This window comes from Plectropomus leopardus, chromosome 10 (assembly GCF_008729295.1).
Source record: "Plectropomus leopardus isolate mb chromosome 10, YSFRI_Pleo_2.0, whole genome shotgun sequence".
Classification (NCBI taxonomy): domain Eukaryota; kingdom Metazoa; phylum Chordata; class Actinopteri; order Perciformes; family Serranidae; genus Plectropomus; species Plectropomus leopardus.
This window is the reverse complement of record NC_056472.1, coordinates 24,805,598-24,828,395: the sequence shown is the minus strand read 5'-3', so window position 1 is coordinate 24,828,395 and position 22,798 is coordinate 24,805,598. Positions and strand designations below refer to the sequence as shown.

General features: G+C 37.5%; 2 protein-coding genes across 2 annotated transcripts; both read left to right on the top strand.

Annotated features, from left to right (window-relative positions):
• The first annotated feature begins 173 nt into the window (after positions 1–173).
• On the top strand, positions 174–18,929 carry slain1a (SLAIN motif family, member 1a). The gene is made up of 9 exons (XM_042494800.1): positions 174–753; positions 6,118–6,254; positions 9,332–9,448; positions 11,552–11,662; positions 12,241–12,390; positions 14,082–14,417; positions 16,206–16,394; positions 16,571–16,904; positions 18,448–18,929. Exons 1-9 carry the CDS (start codon positions 302–304, stop codon positions 18,521–18,523), a joined length of 1,902 nt encoding a protein of 633 aa, XP_042350734.1. The 5' UTR covers positions 174–301; the 3' UTR covers positions 18,524–18,929.
• A 1,482-nt stretch (positions 18,930–20,411) lies between these two features.
• On the top strand, positions 20,412–21,816 carry wu:fc50b12 (uncharacterized protein LOC103911624 homolog). Its single transcript, XM_042494190.1, has 3 exons — positions 20,412–20,585; positions 20,698–20,861; positions 21,455–21,816. The coding sequence occupies exons 1-3, from the start codon at positions 20,565–20,567 to the stop codon at positions 21,687–21,689; spliced, it is 420 nt and encodes a 139-aa protein (XP_042350124.1). The 5' UTR covers positions 20,412–20,564; the 3' UTR covers positions 21,690–21,816.
• The last annotated feature ends 982 nt before the right edge of the window (positions 21,817–22,798 follow it).

Genomic DNA, 22,798 nt, shown 5'->3' with positions numbered 1-22,798 from the left:
CATATTCTCTTTGTATGCTCTGCATGTGTGTCCATGATAAATACTTCCTCAGTGGTGGTGTGATGGGAGTTGAACTCCAAGCTGTTGACCAATGAGATGGAGGCTGTGCAATCATCCCAGTAGCAGCAGCATCAGTGTGTGTGTGTGTGTGTGCATGTGTGTGTGTGTGTGAGAGAGAGTGTGTGTATGTGTGTGTCGTAGTAGCTTTAAACGGGGGAATCTGGACACCCTCTCTGAATTGAATAGGACCCTCTGCAGGCAGGCCGTGCTTTTCTGCGCCTCTCAATGTGCTTTTTACCAAATGGAAGCAGAGGTGTTGAACCCCCAGATGATGGCAGACGTCAATGGCAACAATAAAATCACCAACGCGGAGCTGGAGGTGTTAAAGCTGCAGGAATTAGTCCGAAAATTGGAGAAGCAAAACGAACAATTGCGGACGAGAGCGAACGCTGTAAACAATTGCTCCGTCGGCCCTCATCTCCAGACCTCGTTGTCGTGTCTGCACGTCGGTGCTTCGTGTCCGGGGGACAATTTCTCCGCTAAATATGGCATTTCGAGTCCGACACAGTCGCATCCTTGCCCCCTCGGAGTCCGAGGTTCACCGGAGGAGCCGTTCGCCTATTTTCAGCCGAGCTCGGTGTCTCCTGACGCCGCCGGGGAGGACAGCGACGCCGCTGGAGCCACAACTGTTTTGGATGAGGTTGATATTTTGGACCTTAACGCCGTGCTCCCTGTCGGAGAGCCGGAGAGCTGGTAACTATTCTGTTTATATCGACTGCACACACATAGATGTGAGTTTACAGTGAAAAATCAGTGTTTCTGTGACCATCAAGGCCACATGATTGTGAACTAGCCACATCTTTGTGATTAGGTTATGTGTTATGTGTCATAGTATCCTTACATTATTGATTACATTATTGATTCTTCTCCTGGTGGAACAGACCTGCAGACACTGCAAACAGTGGGACTTTACAGCAGATACAGATACTCAACTTACGGCCCACGGGCCAGATCTGGTCCCCTATAGGGTGCTGCCCAAACACCCCCAACTATTTTCAAATTCACAATAAAAATAAAGTGACTCACACTAGGAATTATTTTTGTACTTTAAGTATACATAAGGCACCACAGTGCATAAAACAGCATCAAAATAGAGTTTGTTTATCAAAAAAAGTGCCAGTGGAGGATCCCCCGCACCCCTCGACAGGGGTCCTAGCTAAGCCCCTAATGTAATAAAACCCTAGAAATGCTGTAATTCCTACACATGTAAAAACAAAAAAAAAAAAAAAAAAAAAGAAAAATCCTAGAAACATCTAAAAATCTTAGAATCCTGCTAGAATTCAAGAAATTTCCTTAAGTCCAAGAAATGTGCCAGAACCCTAGAGAGGTCCTAAAATCCTGCAAACATCCTGAAATCTTAGTAATGTCCTAAAATCCTAGAAACATCCTGAAATCCTAGAAATGACCTAAAATCTGAGACGCATGTCATAAATGTACTAAAATCCGAGAAATGTGCTATAATGCTAAATCCTAGAAATGCCTTGCAATCCTAGAAACATCCTGAAATTTTAAAAACATTCTAAAATCGTAGAAAAATGTCCTAAAATCCTATGGGAATGCTGTGATTGGCCCCTGGCCTCCTGTCATTTTGGTGGCCCTCAAGCAAAGCAAGTCTCTTTGTATTCCTGCTTTACAGAGGAACAAAAACAGATTCGACACAAGCGGTGTGAATCCCAGAATGCACCGTGCACGCTGCAACATAGGTATCGTCTGTGTGTAAGACAGCAATGGGATGAAATTAGAAACAATGACCCCCTTCAGCCTGTGATCAAACAGCTCGGCTTTGTGTGTGGTGTTCAGCCCCAGGCTGAACTACTTTGAGGCGCTGTATCTGCTGACTTGGTAGCTCACACACTGACATGCTGACTACTGAACCGTTTCCAGCTTTATGTATCTGATGTGATGATGTGGAAAATGTAGCACACAGCTGAACGTAGCACCGGTGTTTATCCTCACTCCATTTAACATAACTAAAAGTGACCTCAAGTCAGTAACACCATGGCCTAGTTGGAGAATAAAGTCTGTCTGGTTTATATTCTTCCACGTGGACAAAGAGGTGACACATCTTTTTTTTTTTCACAACCTGGTGTGTCGTAGTCACACACACCTATATATTTGGTTTATTGATTTTGAATCAGATAGCTTGTTTGACCCTCTTTATTAAGTGCTGAGATATGTTTCACTGATAGCAAGCTGCTGATAAAACTCGGACAAACATTCTGTGCACTGAATAAACTAACAATGGCAGCTGTTAGTGCCAAATCAATCAGTCTGACTTCATTTGTATAGCACTTTTCATACCAGCAAAAACAATAAACCTAAAAGCCCCCCCCCCCCTTAAATTAATTAAAGCACTAAAATAAAAGTAGTCATTCAAACCTGGAAGTGAGGAAATACCATAAGAGGCAGCATGAACCAGAAGAAAAAATATGCAAAATAAATAAATATAATATTAATAATTAAGTAAATGAATAAAATATTATAAATAGTAGTTAAAAGGTAATTAAAAGCATAACAGCAAAAACAATAATGGGTTAAAAAATGTTTTAAATAATAAAAATAAAATGAAATACCATATAGTAAAACAGACTAAAATGTGTAAATAAATAGTCAGTAAATAAATAAGTAAAGTTCAATTAAAAGCCAAACTAAAAAGGCAGGTCTTGACATATCCAAAGATGCTATAAAATTTTGGGGGACAGAAGCTCCTTATGTCACATAGAAACCACCAAAATGATCTTCACTGTGCCGAGGTTAACCAGCCTTTGCTCTCTTCGTAACATTATAGCTAATTTAACTCATTGAGTGCCAGCCCTATTATATAATGGAAAGTGGCTTGTGCCTGCTTTTCTGGCCATTTTGAGTCATCTTTCAAGACCCACAGAATATTTTGTACAAAGACTCTGAAAACACCAAATAGCTCAGATTAAAGAAGAAAATCTCCTTTTTGTCATGGAAAAAAACGTTTGTTTGCACCTTGTTCCATTCTTGATTTATCTGACGTTGAATAGATGCTAGTTTCACCAAAAAGACCACTTGTTTTTATAGAAAGCTGAGAAAAATGCATTTTTTGAAAGGGAGTATGTCAAGCAAAACAGTGATATGAATGTTATAATTTTGCCTTAAATGACATAAAAGACATCTGAAAATTGTATTACAAATGTTATTTCGTTGTAAAATAAATATGCAAAGTACAGCACAGTGCAACAAATCATGGCCCCAGTTCAGAGAGAGAAAACCCACAAAATAGAACCGGAGTCCATTATTCCTACCTGCAGTACTCGGGCGACCGGCCTGCTTTGAACACAATTTTTCCAAAGTAAACGCTTCGGACCCCCGCGGGACACTCAGTCAAGAGCATGGGGGGAGGGGGGACCCGAGATCCACGAGAGTTTTATAATTTTATGCCGATATTGAATTTTTGTAGCTTCGTTGCTGTAGTTTCGGATCACCTCCGTGCAGATCACTCTGCTCTCTGATCCCGGCTACTCCACTTCATGCTTTGATCCACCGTCTTTTGTACTACAACTACAAATCCCAGAAGCCCCCAAATTACACACACGGAGCGCGAGCGCGCCCCTTTGTTCCAGCCGCCGAAAACACACTTTGACATATATATTTAATATACGTCGATGGCACTCAATGAGTTAATGGTTTCCAGTTTGGTGGGCTTTCACTACAACATTTTGCTACAGGTAACTTTAATGTTCAATTGTCAAAAAACAAATACTGAGACTAATTTGAACAATTGACACGGTGAGTTAACTTTACGAAGCTGAAGTTAGCCGTAACGTTAGCGGCTAATAGCTAACTTAAGCTAACGTTACTCAGCAAAGTTTGCTGCAAGGCGATATTATACACGACGTTGCCGACAAAATGTACGAGGTTACACATCCTACTTGTCACTTTTAGGCAAATTTTGTTTACACTATGTTGTCTTACCTTAGAACAAATGTAGTCATCCTTGTTTGTTTATTTTCTTTAAGTTTTTAATCGACTTTGCTCTGTTTCACCCCACTCTGTAGCCTCTCAGGATACCTCGTATCAGTGTTGCAATTACCCCATGCACATTATTTGACCATTTTTTTAAATTTACAACTGCACAAATTTAAATAAAACCGCAGGAAAATCAAAACTTTTGGTGCTTTTCAATGGAGGTTTACGAGCAGGATGTGATTGGCTCGTGGCATTCAAGCAATAGGTCAATAGCTTTTGGTTTTTTTTTATTTTTGTTTTGACTGAGGTACAAATATTTAGGGCTGTAACAAACAGTCATATATGGAGAAAATCAAATATCACAATATGTTTTTTACCACATTCCTCTATATTGATATTGCGCCAATGATATAGCATTGACTATTGGTGCTTTCACAATATATTTATACTATGAGATTTTTAATAAATATTTATCAGTAATGTGGATATAAAGACTAAGTGGATAAAGGTAAATAACAGAACAGCTAGAACATCCTGGTAAAGTCATAACATTGCATGACTTTGTTTAAATGCAGCCTTTAAACATAAAAAAGACAGCAGTTACAATATCGTGGTATCTAAAATCTGAGACAACATCAAATCTTATATCACAATATCGATATATTAGTATAGTTAACCCTACAAAATGAGGGTATTTGGCCAAATATATAAGGCCTTTTGATTTTTTTCCATATCACCAAACCTCAGGATTATTTTTTCTGATTAATTAATTTTAGGATTCTAGGATTTTTGTATATAGTCAATATCTGTTTTTATCTAGTAAGATAATGTCTTCAATCATGTTATCTCCCTTCAGTCTTTTTTTTTTTTTGCAGCAAAATGCATTTAGTGGACTGACAAAACAATTCACTTTATTATTCTAGAATGGCTACCAAAAGTTTTGTTTTATTTACATTATTGAGAATTAGTAGAATATAGAAATAGATAGCAGAGCTCAGATATGTAAATGATGTATACACAATAAACATATGTATGCCTTTTCTCACCCATAAACAAAATGATATTTATAAAGGGAGAATGGGAGAATAACAGGCATACACATGGTTTTAGTGTCTGTGTCATTTATGATAGAAAAGCAGCAAATCCTCAAATTTTAGAAACTGAGAATTCCTTTTAAAAAAAAGGATTAAAATGATTGATTGATCATGTATCCTAAATTATTCTTACCGACACCACTCTTGAATGTATCTAGCAAATAATGCATACATTGTAATTATTTCTTATTTTCTGTTCTTATTTCTTTACCTATGTCTGCATTGTGTTGTGCATTATAGCATAATGCACATATCTTTTTATATTTCTAAACCTTACATGCTAGTTTTACACATTGTAATGTCACATAAAGCACATATTTGTATACTTTTACACACTATATACTTAGCATGTTATACATATTTTACATGTTTTATTATTTTACATACCGGTGTGAAATTGAAGCATAACACACACTTCTATTTGATGCTATTTTTACGTATTTCATATCTTCACACTTTTTCTTTTACTTTCTATAATTTTCTATGCTTTACATCAGAGCGACTGTAACAAATCACAATTTTTTGGATCATTTAAGTATTTCTGATTTTGATTATCCAAATGGCTCCTGATTAATACTGTGTTGCTGTTTCATCTAGAAACAGTAGTATCCACCACCGCCCACAGCGAGAGGAGATAGTATCATCCTCTGTCTCGCTACAGTCACGTACTCACATCTATACATCACTGCACAGGGTGAAGCTGTCACCCCTTGGATTTTTATCACACACTGTTGGTTTCACAGCCTATATTGTTGCCAGTAAAATGGCGATTGCTCTTTGCGGAAACTTTTAGAGTTTATTGGCATTTGGATTTTATGAAAATCACTCCTTTTACACCGCCGTGGATTTACCTTTGTAAAAATCACACATTGCTTTCATCTGAGAAATATTGCCGCTGTAAAACTCGTCCCTCCAGATCTCTAAGATTTACAGAAAATCAGCCTTCAGTTTATTTAACTTCAGCTCTCTGCACAGTAACAATATGTGCTGTAAATGTGTCAGGACTAAATTGTGCTGTGTGTTGCAGGTTGTACGTGAGCCCCAAAGCCAAGCTGAAGGGAGAGAGCGCCCTCAGCCCTCTCCAGTGGTGCAGGCAGGTCCTGGACCACCCGGGGCCCGAGGTGGAGCTGGCTAAGATGACCCTCTGTCACAGACTGGACCAAGGTAACGTGTATTTACCACTCAGATTAACGGCCTTTATCTGCGGCCACATCTGGACATCTGTCTCTGTGGCTGCTGACATGTGATCATAAGCTGTGACACGCGTTTCAGCCACAAAATGTCTCCACGTGCAGCAGGATTTCAGCAGCAGTTTCTGAGCCGTGGGAGCGTTTCTCTGCTCAGTCGTTTCTAACCATTTGACCATTTAACTCACTCTCTTTAAATTTATGGGGTTTTAAGTACGTCAGACAGCTTCCCACAGAGTGATTATTTTCTGTGGTGGTTGGAAAGACTCCCATTTACACATATCAGCGTCTCCAGAGAACAATTAAGATCAGTTTAAGGGATTTGCTACTCTGCTAAAGTGAAAAACAACAATTCCATTTGGAGGAACTCATGCTGTGCTGCTGGATGGCATTACACTGTGTTAAGAGGAAAACAGTGAAGAGCAGTGTATAGAGGATTATAAAGCTGCAGTCAAAGTACCCTGTAAAATCTGACAAGTTGATCTTACTTTAAAAAGAATAGGCAGAGGCAAATTTTCGGGTAATTTTCATGTACTTGTAACCTCAGGGTCATTTCTTCAATTGTTGCTCATGTTTTTTAATAGAATAAAGCCAATTTTCCCAGGTCTCAAAACATTAAAAAAATAATTTGATTGTATTTCCATCTTTGCTGAGCAACAGTTTTGTGTGAAAGGAATTAAAAACTCGTCCCCTATAGACGCCTATCCCAAATATAACCCTATTGAGTTCAGTAATTTAAGCAAATAATAGCCATTAACTGAAGTTTTACAGTAATAAAAATGTAGTTATTCAGCTCCCTGTATAAATTATTATAACATCATCCAGGTGCATGATGGTCAGTTCGTGGTGTTGCAGTCTTTGACTCATTTGCATCACGAAAACACAGTCATTTAATGTATGGACTGAGTCACTTACTGTTAAAGATGGATCTACTTTCGCTTCTCCATCTGATGATCAGTGATGGAGAACAGGAGTTAAGATATTGCTGCTGCTTTTATTTTCATTTCAGCATGCAGACTATTGTTACATAATTTATCATCATATTTTTGTTGTTTTTCGGACTAAAAATAACATAACTCAAGCTGAGGATGCACCTGCGCTCACAGCAGACCTGGATATGGCGCTCACATGCTACAGTATCCCTGTTTCTAACCATTGTAGTAGTATATGGTATTTATATGCATTAACACAACCCAGATACTCCAAAAACCCTTCATAACCACAATACTAGTGTGCTACTAAGTGACATTTGCTGCTTGACACAGTTTTTTAGATTTGGTGCTTTTACAGTTTCTATCCTCGTGCGTGGGGATATGGTTGCCATAGAGACCATGCTTACATTAACTGGGTTTTCGAGGCAGCTTTGCTCAGCTCTCGCTGCTCACAGCCTGTACAAGAGACTCTTGTGCTGCTGCATGTATTAATATTTGCTATGAGTACGTGCCTGTGTGCCGTGCGCTTTTATTTTCATGTTTTAAAGAGTTTTCCAGGATCAATCATCCTCACATTGCGCGTTTGTTGTGTCCAAGCTGATTCGATAATGCAGATTTGTTAGTGTTTGGATGTTAATTAGTGTGTGTGTGTGTGTGTGTGTGTGTGTGGTTCAAGGTCCTCTTCTTCCTCTAAAAGCTGTATTCAGTGAAGGTTGGCTCTCCTCCTCTGGGTCATGAATACATCCTTGTTTCTGAGCTCCGGTCGCTGTTTTTTGTGTTACTTGCAGTGAATGCTAGTTTTATCCAGACACGGTTGAGCCTAATTGTGTTAGGAATGCCAAATGCTCCACTCCGTCAGGTGTGTGCCTCTCTGACTACCAATCAGAGGGGGTGAACTCTGTGTTTACACACATTATCTAATGTCTGTCAATTGACTCACTGCTAACGAGCATTAAGGGAAAACTTCACCCACAAAAGGATCGTTTGTATATCAGTTACTCACCCTGTGTTAACTTGAATTTGTGCAGAAAACGTGTTTTTCTCACAAGCCTCTAGTGAACGAAGGATTCAAAAACAGGTCGACTTCTAATGTATATTCTTGTCCAGGGGTGCTACTCAGAAGCAGCATTGTTTTTAATAGTGAGGCTTCAGCAAAAGTGCTAGCAAAAAATGTTTGGGAGATACTATGCTCCTCCAAAATATGACCACAAGGTTGTTTTTACTATAGACTTTTTAGCATACAGTTGTATAAATGAAAATTAAAATATAATGCGTTGTGTGACAGTTTGTAAAAGTATATTTCTATATAGTTTTGTTGTTGTTAAATGTGATCCCTATTTATTTGAATTCATCAAGAAATTTATCTCGGTTTTGTATAATTTTGTATCAAGTATTTTGTTAATTAGTAAAAAGTGTGCGATTTTCTAATGAGGCATACTTTGTAAAGAGTTTATAACAGTTGTCTTTTATTAATGCTTTATAGATAGTTGATAAGTCACTAATAGGTTATTTGGGCTGACAGACAAAGTAAAAATCAATGGGTGTCCCGCTTTCCAAATCACTGTTTACTACAGATCTATAAATTTAATTAACTGTGTTTTAGCCTTTATGAAGACCTTTAGTACAACGTATAAACATTTGATGAAGGTAATGTCAATACAGTGTTGTACCATGAAATTAATACAGCATGGGAAAAAAAATCGAATTGAGGTAATATAAATCCAGCCTCCACCATAAAACCAAAAACTAGACCATAGTAGATCTAATTCTGATTTTGGGAATGAGATGTAGCCTACATACACAATCCCTGCTTATCCTAAGATCCCTCCCCAAAAAATCTGTAGTTTAGCCCAATAAGCTGCAGTGGTAAGCTAAACCTCATCTTACTGTATCAGCCTCTTCTGTCAAGCCATGACCCAATCATTTAAAACATCAATACTGATCTGCAAAGAGCAGATTAACATTTGGAGGGACTCTGTTAGAATATAATCAACCCGCTTTGTGTGTTGTGTGTGTTGTGTGTGTTGTGTGTGTTGTGTGTGTGTGTGTGTGTGTGTGTGTGTGTGTGTGTGTGTGTAAAACAATCAGACTAACATGTCCTTCACTACAATCTTGTGTCCAGCTAAGCGGTGGCGAGGAGTCTCCTCGGTCCGTCCATACAGCTGCATAGAGGGGCTCTCCACCCTCAGCTGCCCCGTCCTGCCTTACACTAAACCTGCTGCACTAACCGAGTCCCCAGGTAACACAGACATATACTGCACATGCATATAACTAACAGCTAACTACTAAAACAGTCAATCTCTAACTACTGATAGGAATCTGAGGACTATTTATATGCACTGAATGCTGTTTTGTGGCTTAACCCTTTAAATGATAGCTTTTTGTCATGATATAACTATGTTTTTAGTTGAAAATATACACAAAAATGAATTATTTTCAATATCCTCCATGCTCAGTATATCATTTAAGCTGCTTCCAGTCTGGGATGTCAGTGATTAGCAGCAACATTGATTGTGACAGTGCACCTAGTGGAAATAGCATGTATTTTCTCCATATGCCAAATATTGTCAAAATGATGTCATCAGGTGGAAAATAGTCAAAATGACCAATTCCAAATCAAAAGTTCAGAATGAAACCTAGAAATAATACAATGCATGTTTTTTATGGTTTGATGGCTGTGGGATCAAACATGTCAGTTTGAATGGGTTTCAATGGAGCATTTTTTGACCTTAGCGGTCTGAATGTAACTATGTAGTTTCCACGGTGTATTTTAGACTTATTGTAGGAGCTGAGCTGGAAAATCACTGATTACACTAAAATACACAATCTGGACTACATTAAGGACATATGCATAAGCGCAGACGAAATTATTACACATAAAATGCACCAAACAGTCCCTAAAGGGTTAACTGCGATGACTGGCCTTAAATTATTCACTGTTATCTGTAGATTAGATAAGCTGGAATGTCTGTTTATTTAATGCATAACTGCTAATTTTGGCATTTGTTTTAACACTGCAACGATTAATTGAGTCAAAGTATTGAAAGTGAACTGGTCAATGACTATTTCAAAAGGCCAAACATTATTTGCTGGTTAGTAGTAGTTAAAATGTTTTGTTTTTATTTCTTATCATCATAATTTTTAGCCGTGCTAAAAGTGTGGATCTTGGGATGATAACGTTGTTTCCCCATTTTGGCTCAGACTGAAATATCTCCAAAATTATAAGATTAAGTGCCATGAAATTTTACATGGACCTAAGAGAATGAATCCTGGTGACTTTGGTGATCCCTTGATTTTTGGCCCTTGTCCTATCAGCAGGTGAATTATTTACTTATTCTGTAAAATATCTCAAAATGTACGTGATGGATTCTACAGACATTCATAGTGCAAAGACAGTCTGTCTTAATAATTTAAACATTTCTGAGCACAACCCCTTGTAGAAAAGTGATTTTTCTCAAAAGTCAGATGGTGCCAAAATTATCTTTTTTGTTTTCTTAGCATTTTATTTAAATAAAAGAAAAGAATATTTAAGTGGCATCTTTATTCTGTATATTCCATATCTGAGCCCGAAAACTGTTTGAGCATTTAGCTCAGAGCAAAGAGTACAGAGCTGCACAGGCCCAGTGGTATGGCTGTTGGCTCTTAGTCTAGTAAATATTTTATTTAAGCAGTATTTTCAGTGAGTACTGACTTTTTTTCGAACACTCGTCTCCACAGTCACACCTCAAAATTGTCCAGTACAACCACAGACTGATCTGCTGGCCTCTTTTTCACCACCCGGTTTTATCGTGCCAGTGCTGGGACTCAAAACCTGCTTCTCTAACCTTCAGGCTGCTGCTGCCCTCATTCCAAAATCTTACATATAGCTAATGAAAAAATACCAAAAATGTTCACAGAATATGCAAATGAAGGCTAATTATCTTACATTTGCCCTAACATGTATAGTTTATGAAATTTTAGACATAACAATCTTCATTGCTCAAATTAAACCAACTCTTTTTTTATAAACTTGTAGTCGTTGCTTCATTCAAAGTAATGAGAACTTAGTGCCAAAAGCATTTGTTGCTTCCATAATACTTTTGGAGCTCACTGTATAAACATAACCCAGATTCTTAAACAACCTGTTCCTTGCAGTTTAAAATCAGATTACAGCAGATTCAGGAGATTATCAGGCCGTACCCTCGGACAGATGGAGACAAACATGCTCAAACTCCACCACAAGCTTGCTCATCCATATTTTATATTAAAGCACATGTCAGTGAGTTCAACTTTGATTTGCATCTTAAGGTCATCAGTGATTGAATCTTTTCTCTCTTTTTCTGTGTGTTTCTCTTCTTCCAAGCCCCGTTGCCATCATCTGCTCAGTCTTTTCTCCAGCCGACTCTCCCGCTCAGAGCCAGCTGCAGCCTCACTGACAGAGCGCCCACCTTCCTATCAAACTCCACGCTCCACAGTAAGACCCTTCTGACATTATGTCCTGTCCGCTCTGTCATTCATCTCTGCAGATTCATCTGGTGTGAGTCAGCATCCATCTGTGATAATCACATACGCATAACATCACATTTGTTATGGAAACATCAGTATCCCACACATATAGTTAAAATCATTGCAGCTGGAACTTACATGCACTGTTTCTTGGACTGTTCTGCCATCCAAAGCAGGACTCTCGAAGATCTAAGTTGCTAAATAAACTTCATTTTCATGCCTTTAATCAGTGACTTACTTGAAGGAGGAAGTGGTACAATGCACTAAAAAGTATCATCAAATCCTTATAAAATATCTTTCTCCTTTGTTTTTATTCATTTGATATTATTGTTTTTTTTTAAAATGGTTTTACTTATGTAGTAACAGGATTATTCATCTGTTTATTTTGCTATCAAGCTCAGGCCCATAACAAAAATTATGTTATAATTAATGTGAGAAATAAAATTTAATTATATATAAAAGAACAACAATGCAGCTGCCTCTGTTTTTTCATGGTGATAAAAATCCAGATGTGGCTCATGTGGCTCTCCTGTGTGTGTTTTTTAGATGTCGGCCGCCGACATGCAGCAATCAGCCCTCAGTCTTCCCTGGACAGCGAGGTGGGTGTGTCCGAGCTGGAGGACGACTCCATCTCTATGAGCTACAAACTGCACGACATGACAGACGTGGAGGTCATGGCACGGATTCAGGAGGAGAGTGAGTCACCTTTTTAATTGTCTTGTGCGCAACACAGGTGGTAAAAAACAACTACACAAAATATACCCTTCATGAAAAGGATCTGAGGTTTGAAGTATGAATGTTGCTTTAAATATTATTATATCAGAGTACACGTTGTCATTCCAAAAATCATGTGCCTTTTTCAAGAGGTGTTAACATGTTTTTCAGCATCTTGTATTTACTAACTTCAATGCTTGATAAAAATAGTGTTTTGTAAGCTTTGTGTGTATTTGTACTTTTCTCTATACTTTTTTTAATGTTTGTATTTTAAGTCGTGAGATATTACAAGTGATAAAAATCAAACAGAGGATCCGCACACTGTATTAAAAGCTCCCGGTATTTTTTAATTGCCCGACATTTGGGTTTAACTTATTTATCTTTGTCAGGTATTTTCAAATCCTCATGACAAAGTCCAGCAAGCAATGTTCAGACACAAACACATTCTTCTTTCAGGTGATTTTGATCTGCTTGATTGAGAGTCAATTTACTCTCAGGTTGAAACAATCAGATCGCGTTAATCAGAGCAGAGCTGACTGCCTTAGTTTGATGTTTTGATCCAGCCCTTGTAATAATATCTTTGGATGTGTGTGCTCTCCACCTTGCTTTTTGTATTAAAAGTGAAAGACATTCATCAAATATTTAAAATATGTATAACCCTCTGAAAAGACTGACGTTTTATAGATCATTAATACTGATGCATGGCTGAAACGAATGCCTACCATATGCTAGAGGACTAACAAAAAGACTTTGAAAATACTTTTACAAACTTTTTCACATCTGAAGACAATGCAAATTTTTGGTCACACACTAAGATTTTGCAAACAGCGAGGATAAAAGACAACTAGATTTAAGAAATATAACATATAACATATTAACAATTCTTTACATGTCCACAGAAATACATGACATAAAAAAACAAGAAAAAAAGGCATCATATGTTGAAAGTACTCTTGTCAATTCGGCATCAATGTGAGAAAGTGAGACTGTGTTTGTGTTAAATTTTGGATTTGGCGCCTCAACTTGCTACCAGCCTCCACAGGTTAGCTGTGCTATTTTAGTGTGAGGAGATCTTGGGAATGAGAGGCGGACTGTTAAAAAAATGTAAAAAAAGATTACAGGCTGAAAGAAACATGCTTGTTTTCACTCCATAACTCCACCAGTTCTTCCTTCTTCTCCACATCACAAGAAAACACAGACTCGCTGTTTCTCGTTTGGTGCTGAAAAGAGAGCGCAGCTGTTGGCTGTTGACAATATTCACATCGTTAAACTTCAGTATTTACATGAGCCAACACTAAAAGCTTACAATAACATGAAAAATGTTTGATTTTGTCATCACGCCAAGACAAGAAAAAAATAACACTGATAACAAATGATGTCAAACTCATGATTTTACTCTGACATTGGAAATTTGTCTGAGAAAGTGAAATTGCTTTAAAAGTTCGGTGCAGGGCCAGCATTAGATAAATGTTTGACCTTTGAGCAGTTAAACTGGAGTTGACAGTAAGATCTTGATGTGCATCGTTAAATTATGCACGAGATATCAGGAGAAACGAATCAGTCTGGTCTGCAGATTCATTGACTAAATAATGGATGAGGAGTGTATCGTATACTATATGAGTTTCAGGTTCATGTTTTTCCGCAGATTAAAACATCGATCTCTTCCTCTGTAGGTCTCCGACAGGACTACGCCTCTACCTCACAAACCGCCACAGCCAGCCGTCGCAGCTCCAGCTTCTCCTTGAACTCCCTCAGGCGCAGCGAGATGGATCTGGAGGAGGAGGATGAGGAGGACGAAGGCTACGACCAGCTCCCTCCTCCCCAGCCTCGACTGTTCCGCACAGGGTCTATGCAGCGGGGCAGCCTGCCCCACTCTCACACCTTCTCCAGTATCAGAGACTGCAGACGCAGCTCGATCACACCTCAGTTTTCACTCAGTGGACTCTCGCAGTACTCTGGACCCTCCAGCCTGAGCACAGAAACAAACACAGCATACAGGAATAGCACAGGTGAGTGTTTAATCAATTCATAGTCTATGTGTAGTAGTAAGATCATTGAATATTCACCTAAATAACAATGTGACTACAAGGGTTCTGATTTGTTTTTAAATTAAATGAATACAAGTGTCCCAATTCAGACTGAAAACATCTTGACAGAATTACCCACATTCAAGACGTCCTTAATTTCTGACCAGACAATTTCAGTGAGTGCCAAGAAGTATTTAGAGCGCTCTTGGTTGCAGGATTTAAACAGCATCTTCAGTTAGGGTCAGTGTGTCAGTGTACTCTTTCACATGTTATGCATTTTTTGAGTTTAACACTTTGAGACCTGGAACAACATAACTTTTCATGTGTTTGGCTTAGACCCCCTATTATAGGTATTTACACCATTAAAGGTTTAAACTTGAAGCGAATTGATTTGATTTCTTTTGAAAACAGAGGGTTGAAAGGCAACAAGAAAGCTGACAAGAAGTGTCCCTCAAATTGCAAGAAATTAGTAGATTTTTAAAATTATTAAGAATAAGCTAGGGAGAAATGTCGTATATTTTTGATTATTATAATCAAATATTAAAAATTATGTTACAGAGTAATTATTATTATTATTATTATTATTATGTTTTAGCTTTTTTTTCCAGTAATTTCTTTGTGTGTTTTTTTTTTAAATGTTTTTTTTTAATTCCCTTTTATTTATTTTTATTTATTTTTTTACTGCTCATTTTTAGGTAATTTTCTTATAATTTTTTTTTACCAATTTCTTGCTAATTTTGGGATGATTCTTCTCAAGTTGCTCATTGCCTTCCTCCATTGTTTTTGAAAGAAATTAAGCCAATCATCTTAGGTCTCAAGGGGTTAAGTCAGAAGGAACAGAAGAATAGTTTTTGTAATTTTGTAAAATACACTTTTTTGCATTTTGCTGAGAGTTAGATGAGAAGATTAACCATTCTTGTATCTGTTTGATTAATATGAAACAGCAGTGTAGAACATGACAGTATTGGTCTAAAGGATCCCAAACTTTTATAAAAAAAAAAAAACACCCACTGAGGAGTGAAGCATGAGGCATCTTCATTGGGATTACACTCTGTTATAATATTTCATACTTGATCCAAAAACAAAATATTTTCCCTGGCAGCAAATTGAATAAATTGAATCACCTCTTGTGTTTGATATTTTATGACCATCTGGAGAAACAAATACTGGAGAGAATAAGAATCATAGTTTTTTTGAGAGCAGGTGTTATACATGTACAATTCTGAACGGAGTAGATTTGGGTCGATTAGAGGCAGATATTTCCATAGTATGGATCCACACTTCCTGCCAGTTCAGGTCATCAATAGTAATGCCCAAGTCTCTCTCCCAGGATTGGTTAGTAGCTCTGGAAGTAAGAGATGAGTTTTAATTTAGGGCTCTTTAAAATACATGAATTCTTTCCTTAAATACCCTTAAAAACAAGGCTTTTTTACATTCGAGATAACATTGTTGGGTGTAAGTCTGGTATCTTTGGTAATGAAATGTTTGATTTTTAAATATCTGTAAAAATCTAATTTTCTGAAACCACTCTGTTAACACTTTATATCTAGTTTGTTTAATTAGTACAAAAAACAAATTATAAAAAATACAAGTTGTGTTTTTACAGCAGGTTATATGCAGTATAGTATTTATTCTCCAGAAGCAGTGATATATCCCAAAGAAGTTAAATTAAACTATTCCTTTAATGTTGGAAATGTTAGTGAAAAACATCCAAAGCTCCACATTGAGTCAATACAATACCTGTTGTGGTTTGTTGATGTGGTTGCATAGACAAGCTACGGAGAAGCATGCCCAACCTGATCCGAGCTCCCAGCATGCCCAGTGTTCCCAGTATTCCATGCTTGGCTTCCCCTGTCAACCCATCCTCCCACGGCCCCTCCTCCTTACCAACGATATCCTCCCTCCGGAGCAGCCAGAGTTTTGACTCATCCAGTGGGCTAGCACGACTCCAGTCCTCCAGTAAGACTCTTTTTTTATAAACTCGATGAATAAATCAGTTGTACACGGCTCATTTTTATTCATGACTGAATGTTGAGCGCCGTTTGCTGAAGGCATGGCAATTCCAAATTCAGTAATTGCATCTCTGTCACCGATGTTAGACTTACTTTCATCTATCTTCTCTCTTGCTTTTTCAGTTCCCTCCCCAGGACAGCTCAGTCAGAGAGTCCAGAGTGTGGGGAACTTCCCGACCACTCCCCGACACCCACTAAAAGCCACAGCCTACGTGAGCCCCACAGTGCAGCAGGGCCCCACCTCCACCTCCCTGTCCAGCTCCGTCAGTCTACACTCCATCCCCAGCAGTGCTGCGCTGCCTCAGCCCCTCAAACCTAGCAGCAGTTTGGTACCACAGCCCCTAAAGGCCGGTGCCAACCAGCCGGCTGTCACTCGCAGCTCCCTTCCTCGTCCGGCCTCCTTTGTAGGAACAAGTGGAGTTCCACGTGCGAGTAAAATCACCCAACCCACACGCAGGTAAGGGCAGATATACTGACTAAATTTAATTATAGTATGCAGCAAAACTCAACTCACGGTCCGCAAGCCAAATCTGGCCCCTGATAGGGTGCAGTGAGGCCCCCTGTTTTGTACTTTAAATATACATAAAGTGCCAGAGTGCTTAAAACAGCATCAAAATAGAACTTCAAAAAAGGAGCAAAAAAGTGCCTGTGGAGGATCTCCCACACCCCATAACAGAGGTCTTAGCCAAAACTCTAATGTCCAAAAATCATAGAAATATCCTAAAAATCATAGAAATGCCCTAAAATCATAGAAACGTCCTAAAATCCTAGAAGTGTACTAAAATCCGAGAAATGTCTTAAAATCAGAGAAAAATCCTAAATGTCCTAAAATCCTAAAAAATATCTGTGAAATGTCCTTAAATCATAGTAACATTTATGGGGCTGCCGTGACTGGCCCCTTGCCGCGTTTCATTTTGCAAGAGTGACCCATAAGCAAAACAAATTGAGTATCACTGGTCTAGTTTGTGGAATTTAGTGCCATCTAGTGGTCAGGTTGCAGATTGCAACCAACTGAAACTCTCATGCGCCAAGCAGGCAGGAGAACTATGTTGTTGACCAACACGAAAATATGAATGGCTCTATCTAGAGCAAGTTTTTGTTTTGTCTATTCTGGGCAGTGGAAGAGAACCTGCCATGTAGATACAAATGTCTAATTAATTCTAAGGTAACAGAAATATAATAATTCTTAGTTTTGGGTGATTTTACACTAATGAAAACATACATGTTATTTACAATTTTTTGCTAATATAGCCTCCTAAATCCTACACACTGGACCCTAAAGTGTCCATCTGTTTGACGTCCCATCTCAGTCTGTAAAACTTGGAAGCATGATGCATTTTGAAACTGGGTTAAGAGCTGTGTCCCAAATTCCATACTGCATGCTAATTTTAAACAAGTTCAAGGATGCTTTGCCTTCATACTTATAAAAAGACAAGTGTACTCAAAACAGTCAATAAAAGAACCCAACCCTTTATTTTTTGAGTGTACTGTTCTCCCATATTAGAACAACAAAAAAAACACAATTTATTTTGAAGTTCAGTGAATTTCTAGCACAGTGCTTTTATTTTGATGTTGATTCTTACGATATGTTTTATTTTGTTGTGTTCTAAGCCAACGTGTTGTTTATATATTTTGTGAAATGAAACTGAATATGTGGTCATTTATCTTATTTGTGGAATTTAAACTAATGACTAAGGAACAATCTGGACCCTGTGGCTGGACCAATTGAGAACCACTTCTGCAGTATATAGAGATGCACTTTTTTTTAAGTTTACCGTAAGATAGTATGAAATTGGGACACAGAGCAGTTAACATATTTACACTGATTGTCCTGAGGGAGGTGCTGTAGTTAAATCTCAAACCTTGAAAGGCAAGCCACATCAGTTTGTTTATAATCAATACTTGAGGGAATTATGAAAGTTTTAGTATTTTATTTTATTTGAGTTATTTTATTTTATTTTATTGAGGTATGTAATCAACTAGTTTCTTTCCGTCTGCAGTTTGCTGACTCCTCCAAAGAGCCTGGCTGCCCTGAGTGCCCTGAGGGACGGCAGCTGGAAAGACGGCTGCTACTAAACCCAAATAAACTGAAGTTCAGCGGGTGCACAGGGTAATGCTGCATGGGACCCAACTGATTGAAAGTGTTGCCGTCAGGAGGGCCTAGTCTTGGGCTGTGACCCAAGAGAGAGTGACTGTTACCGTTTCTAAAGGGCACGACTCTTCAGTGAAGGACAATGCAGAAACTGAGAACAGCTCGGGTCCAGCAGGCTGGATCTTTACATTACTACCTGCTATAAAACGCAGACTGACACACTAAGAAAAAACCTGGCAATATTCTGAAAATCAGCTGTTAAATGTGAACTGGATCTTCTTTGATATGTGTTTTTTTTTGATTTGTCATTGTGGATAGTTAAGGCTTTCATTCAACAGAATGAAAATTTCTCTCCAGATGAAAGTTTAGAAATGAAGATAGGTAACGCTTTTGTACATGCTTTTAATGAGTTTAATATAACTAATTTTGATTTTTTTTGATTTTTGTCAGACTGTGGTGTCGGATATGAAGTTGAACCTGGAGTTTTGTTACATCCTGTGCCTGTTAAAAAGTAGTGTATGTCATGTTATATTTATTGGCTGGACCTTACAGCACTTTCGATCACAATTATGATTAACATGTTAAAGTAAATTGTTTAAGTGAAGTATGAAATTCGTTTAAGTGCACACACACACATTACCTTTTCTTTTCATTATTGTTTACATAAGAGCTGAGGTTTTTAATGTTATTTGATAAACATAATCGCTGCAATGATATTGCACAGAGCCCTGATCCTTTTTATGGATGACAAGAATTAAAGAGGAGGTGTGAATTTTTTAAAGTGAATAAAAGCCTTTCAAAATATTTTTGTATTTTTTTCAGTCTTTTTTGAATAAAGTCAGTTCACTTAGTGATTTAGTATCAAGAAATTGTATTTCCAATGACTGACTGCAGATGCAATGCCGCACCTAGCATATTCAGCGACCAGAGCAGGCTTCCCCTTAAGCCCCCCACCCCATCTATATATTATTATCTTTTATTTGTCTCTCTTTTATTTATTCTAAACAATAACAAGAGTTAATGAGAAAATAAGTTAATAAATTGTTAACTTAGATAACAAACAATAGTGAAAATAAACAGTAAAAGAATATTATTTGTGCAATTTTGTGAGCAAATGTACTTTTACTTTATTTTTATTTTTTTAATGCACCCAGGATGGCTTTTGTTTTTTATTTATTTATTTATTTGTTTTAAATTATTTATATGTTATCACTCAATGACACAGTTCAGTCATCTTAGTATGGTATTTTTACAGAGTGATCCATCTTTAAATTTTTTTCCTATGTATTTGTAAAGCAAAGAACATAACATTCATATATATAAATGTAAAAAAAAAAATAGAAGTTCAAAACGGAGTTTATCTCACTTAAACATGCATTTTAATTTTCATTAAAAAAATATTTTATTTTTATTTTATATTAAAATACATTAAAAATTTTTTATATTTTATTATTTACCATTTAATATTTTTCACCATTTCTCCAACTTGATGAGGCAAGATGCTCAATTGAAAATGTATACATCCCAAGGCAAATTCTTTACCTTTTAGCCCCAAACACAACAACAATTCACTCTAGTTGTCTGAAGGTAAACAATAAAAGCAGTGATGGCCTAAAACTGAAGCATCTCCAACAGCATTCCCTGCAAACAAATCTTAATAATTACTGATAACACATGCAGAGTTTGCTTAGACATAATGGTGAGGATTTCCTCTTCTGTCAGCACAGTACACTTGTTTACCTGGTTTAACCCGACAGTTGTTAGCTCCACAAGGGACCCTGCAGCTGAAGTGACTAATGTTTAACAGAGTGGTGTGTTGATGCTGAATCTCCCCAGTAACACTCACACCACGCTCAGTTTTTTGGCATACTGTACCTCGTGGAGAGTGAATAAAATCTCTGCTGTTTATTATGTAACGATCGCTGATATCTGTGCAGAGAAATCTTTCTCACGCGATACATTTGATTTATGAAGACAGTTAATTAAAGTGTGACTCGCTCTGCTGATCATTTGGAATTTGAGATAATGCCCAACAAAGCCCAAGAGGTATGTATTATCAGTATTTATTTCCACTCCAACACGTCTTAAATCAGCAAATATATTTAACATTTAAATCCATCTATCTTTGGGGTGATTTTGCATGTTTTTTTTCTTTTAGGATGCTGTAATTAACCTGAAGACACTGCAGGAGATTTCCACTCAGCTTGGTTTTGAGTGGACGGTTCTGGCGTATGAGCTCGGCTTTAACAGAGCTGAAATCGGGCGCTTCCACAACAAATCCACAGAGAAAAGTGTCCAGGCCAGGACCATGTTGGGAAACTGGTAAAGTGTGTGTGCATGTGTCTGTAACATTATGTAATAGTAAGATTTAGTCAGTGTGCAGATACTGTACGCTGTATTAAAGAAACAGCGTGTGAGATTTTGGGGGATTTAGTGGCATCTAGCTTTGATGATTGCAGATTGCAACCAGCTGAAACTTCTCCTGGTTAGAATTTGTTTAGTGTTCTTTGTTTAGGAGGTTTTTACCGTGAGCCAAATTATCTGAGGAGACCTCCTCCGCTCAAATAATAACAGACAAGTAAACCTGTGAAAAACAAAACAAAAAAAATATGGTGTTTAATATGAAGGCCAATGCAAAAACACATAAACATGACGTATTCCGTGAGGCTAAAGATAAGGTTATCATAAAAAATCTTTGGCAATGTGTGGTCCAAATTTTATTTTTTAAAACCAACAGCAATGGATCATTTTAAATAATGTCATTCTATGTCTTCAAACAGATGCTCAGAACTTCTCATATAAAGTTATTTGAGTTTTTCTGTGGTCTACTGAGTATTGACTTTAGTCTTTCTCCTGACTCTGGGCTTTCTCATGTCCCTTCCTTGGTCTCAAATGTTCCTCTTCTTTCTTCACAGGTATGAGAAGTCCTGGGACAAGCCCAATAAGACCAAGCTGCTGCAGGACGGACTGGAGCGAGCAGGCAGACGGGACCTTGCTGAGAGGCTGCGTTGCCTCCACTGGGGCCACCAGAAGCTGAGCCAGAGGGTGGAGCTGCCCTCTGCCTTCCCCTTCCTTATCACAGTCCACAAGACCATCCGCAACCAAGACGCACTGCGCAGGATCAACGACCTCAACCGTAGATACACTTAAAGCTGCCTATGGCCATAATTCTTACTTTACAAGAATATAGTACTGCAGCCTTCAATAATCTCAAATTAATATGCTGAATGTCACTTAACAAATGAATGAGAATCATGTGACATGAAGTCATGCAAAATTCGGCCTGCAAGAAATTGCAAAACAAGATGAAAAGTTAATTTTCAAAACTCATTTTGTATTCCTTTTTTTCCATTAAAATGCCATTTTTTTCCTTTTAAATATTCAAATTACTTGTTTTGTCCAAAAAAACAAAAAACAAAACTGAGAGCTGTTTAATATGCAGTGATGTAAAAAATAAATAAATAAATAAAAATCTGTGAAGTTGCAGAAATGTTTGACATTGTTGCATGGTACATAACATATATGATTCATCGATTATTATTGAATTATTCCACTAATCACATCAGCATATTTCTAAGAGTAGTAGGTACATGAGGTTGTGGTCAGCTGGGTTCAAAAAGCCATAATGACATAATCTGAATGTGCCATGAACATGTATGAAATACAGACATAAGGCAAAAATAAACTGAGAAGATGGATATGTGTAGATGTACATGTGTGTCTATGTATGCATATGTACGTGTATGTATGTGTTTATGTGTATATGTAGGTGTAGTTCTATGCATTTTTTCATTGCATTTCATTGCTTTTATTTTGTATTTTCTTAATCTTAAAAAGCACTTTGTGTTGTTGGCTTGAAAAGTGCTACAAACAAAGTTATTATTATTATTATCATCATCATCATCATCATCATCATCATCATCAGCCCTGAAATAAAAATAATAATAAGGAATACAAAATGCAGCCCTTTGCTGCATGTCACCTGCATGTCACATAATAATAATAATAATAATAATAATAATAATAATGATAATGTTGTTGTTGTTGTTTTTGTTTTTGTTACCCACTTGAGCACATCTTAAATTGTAAATGTAAAAATATCCTATGCCTACAAAATGAAATCAAACGAAGGACAAAATTGCATTTTGATTAAATAATTTAAGTTTAATTTGGGCATTTATGGACTTCCGATCAACCAAACCAAAATCGACCCAGTTACACAAACCAATCAGAGAGGCGATGCCTTTCTTAGCAAGGTT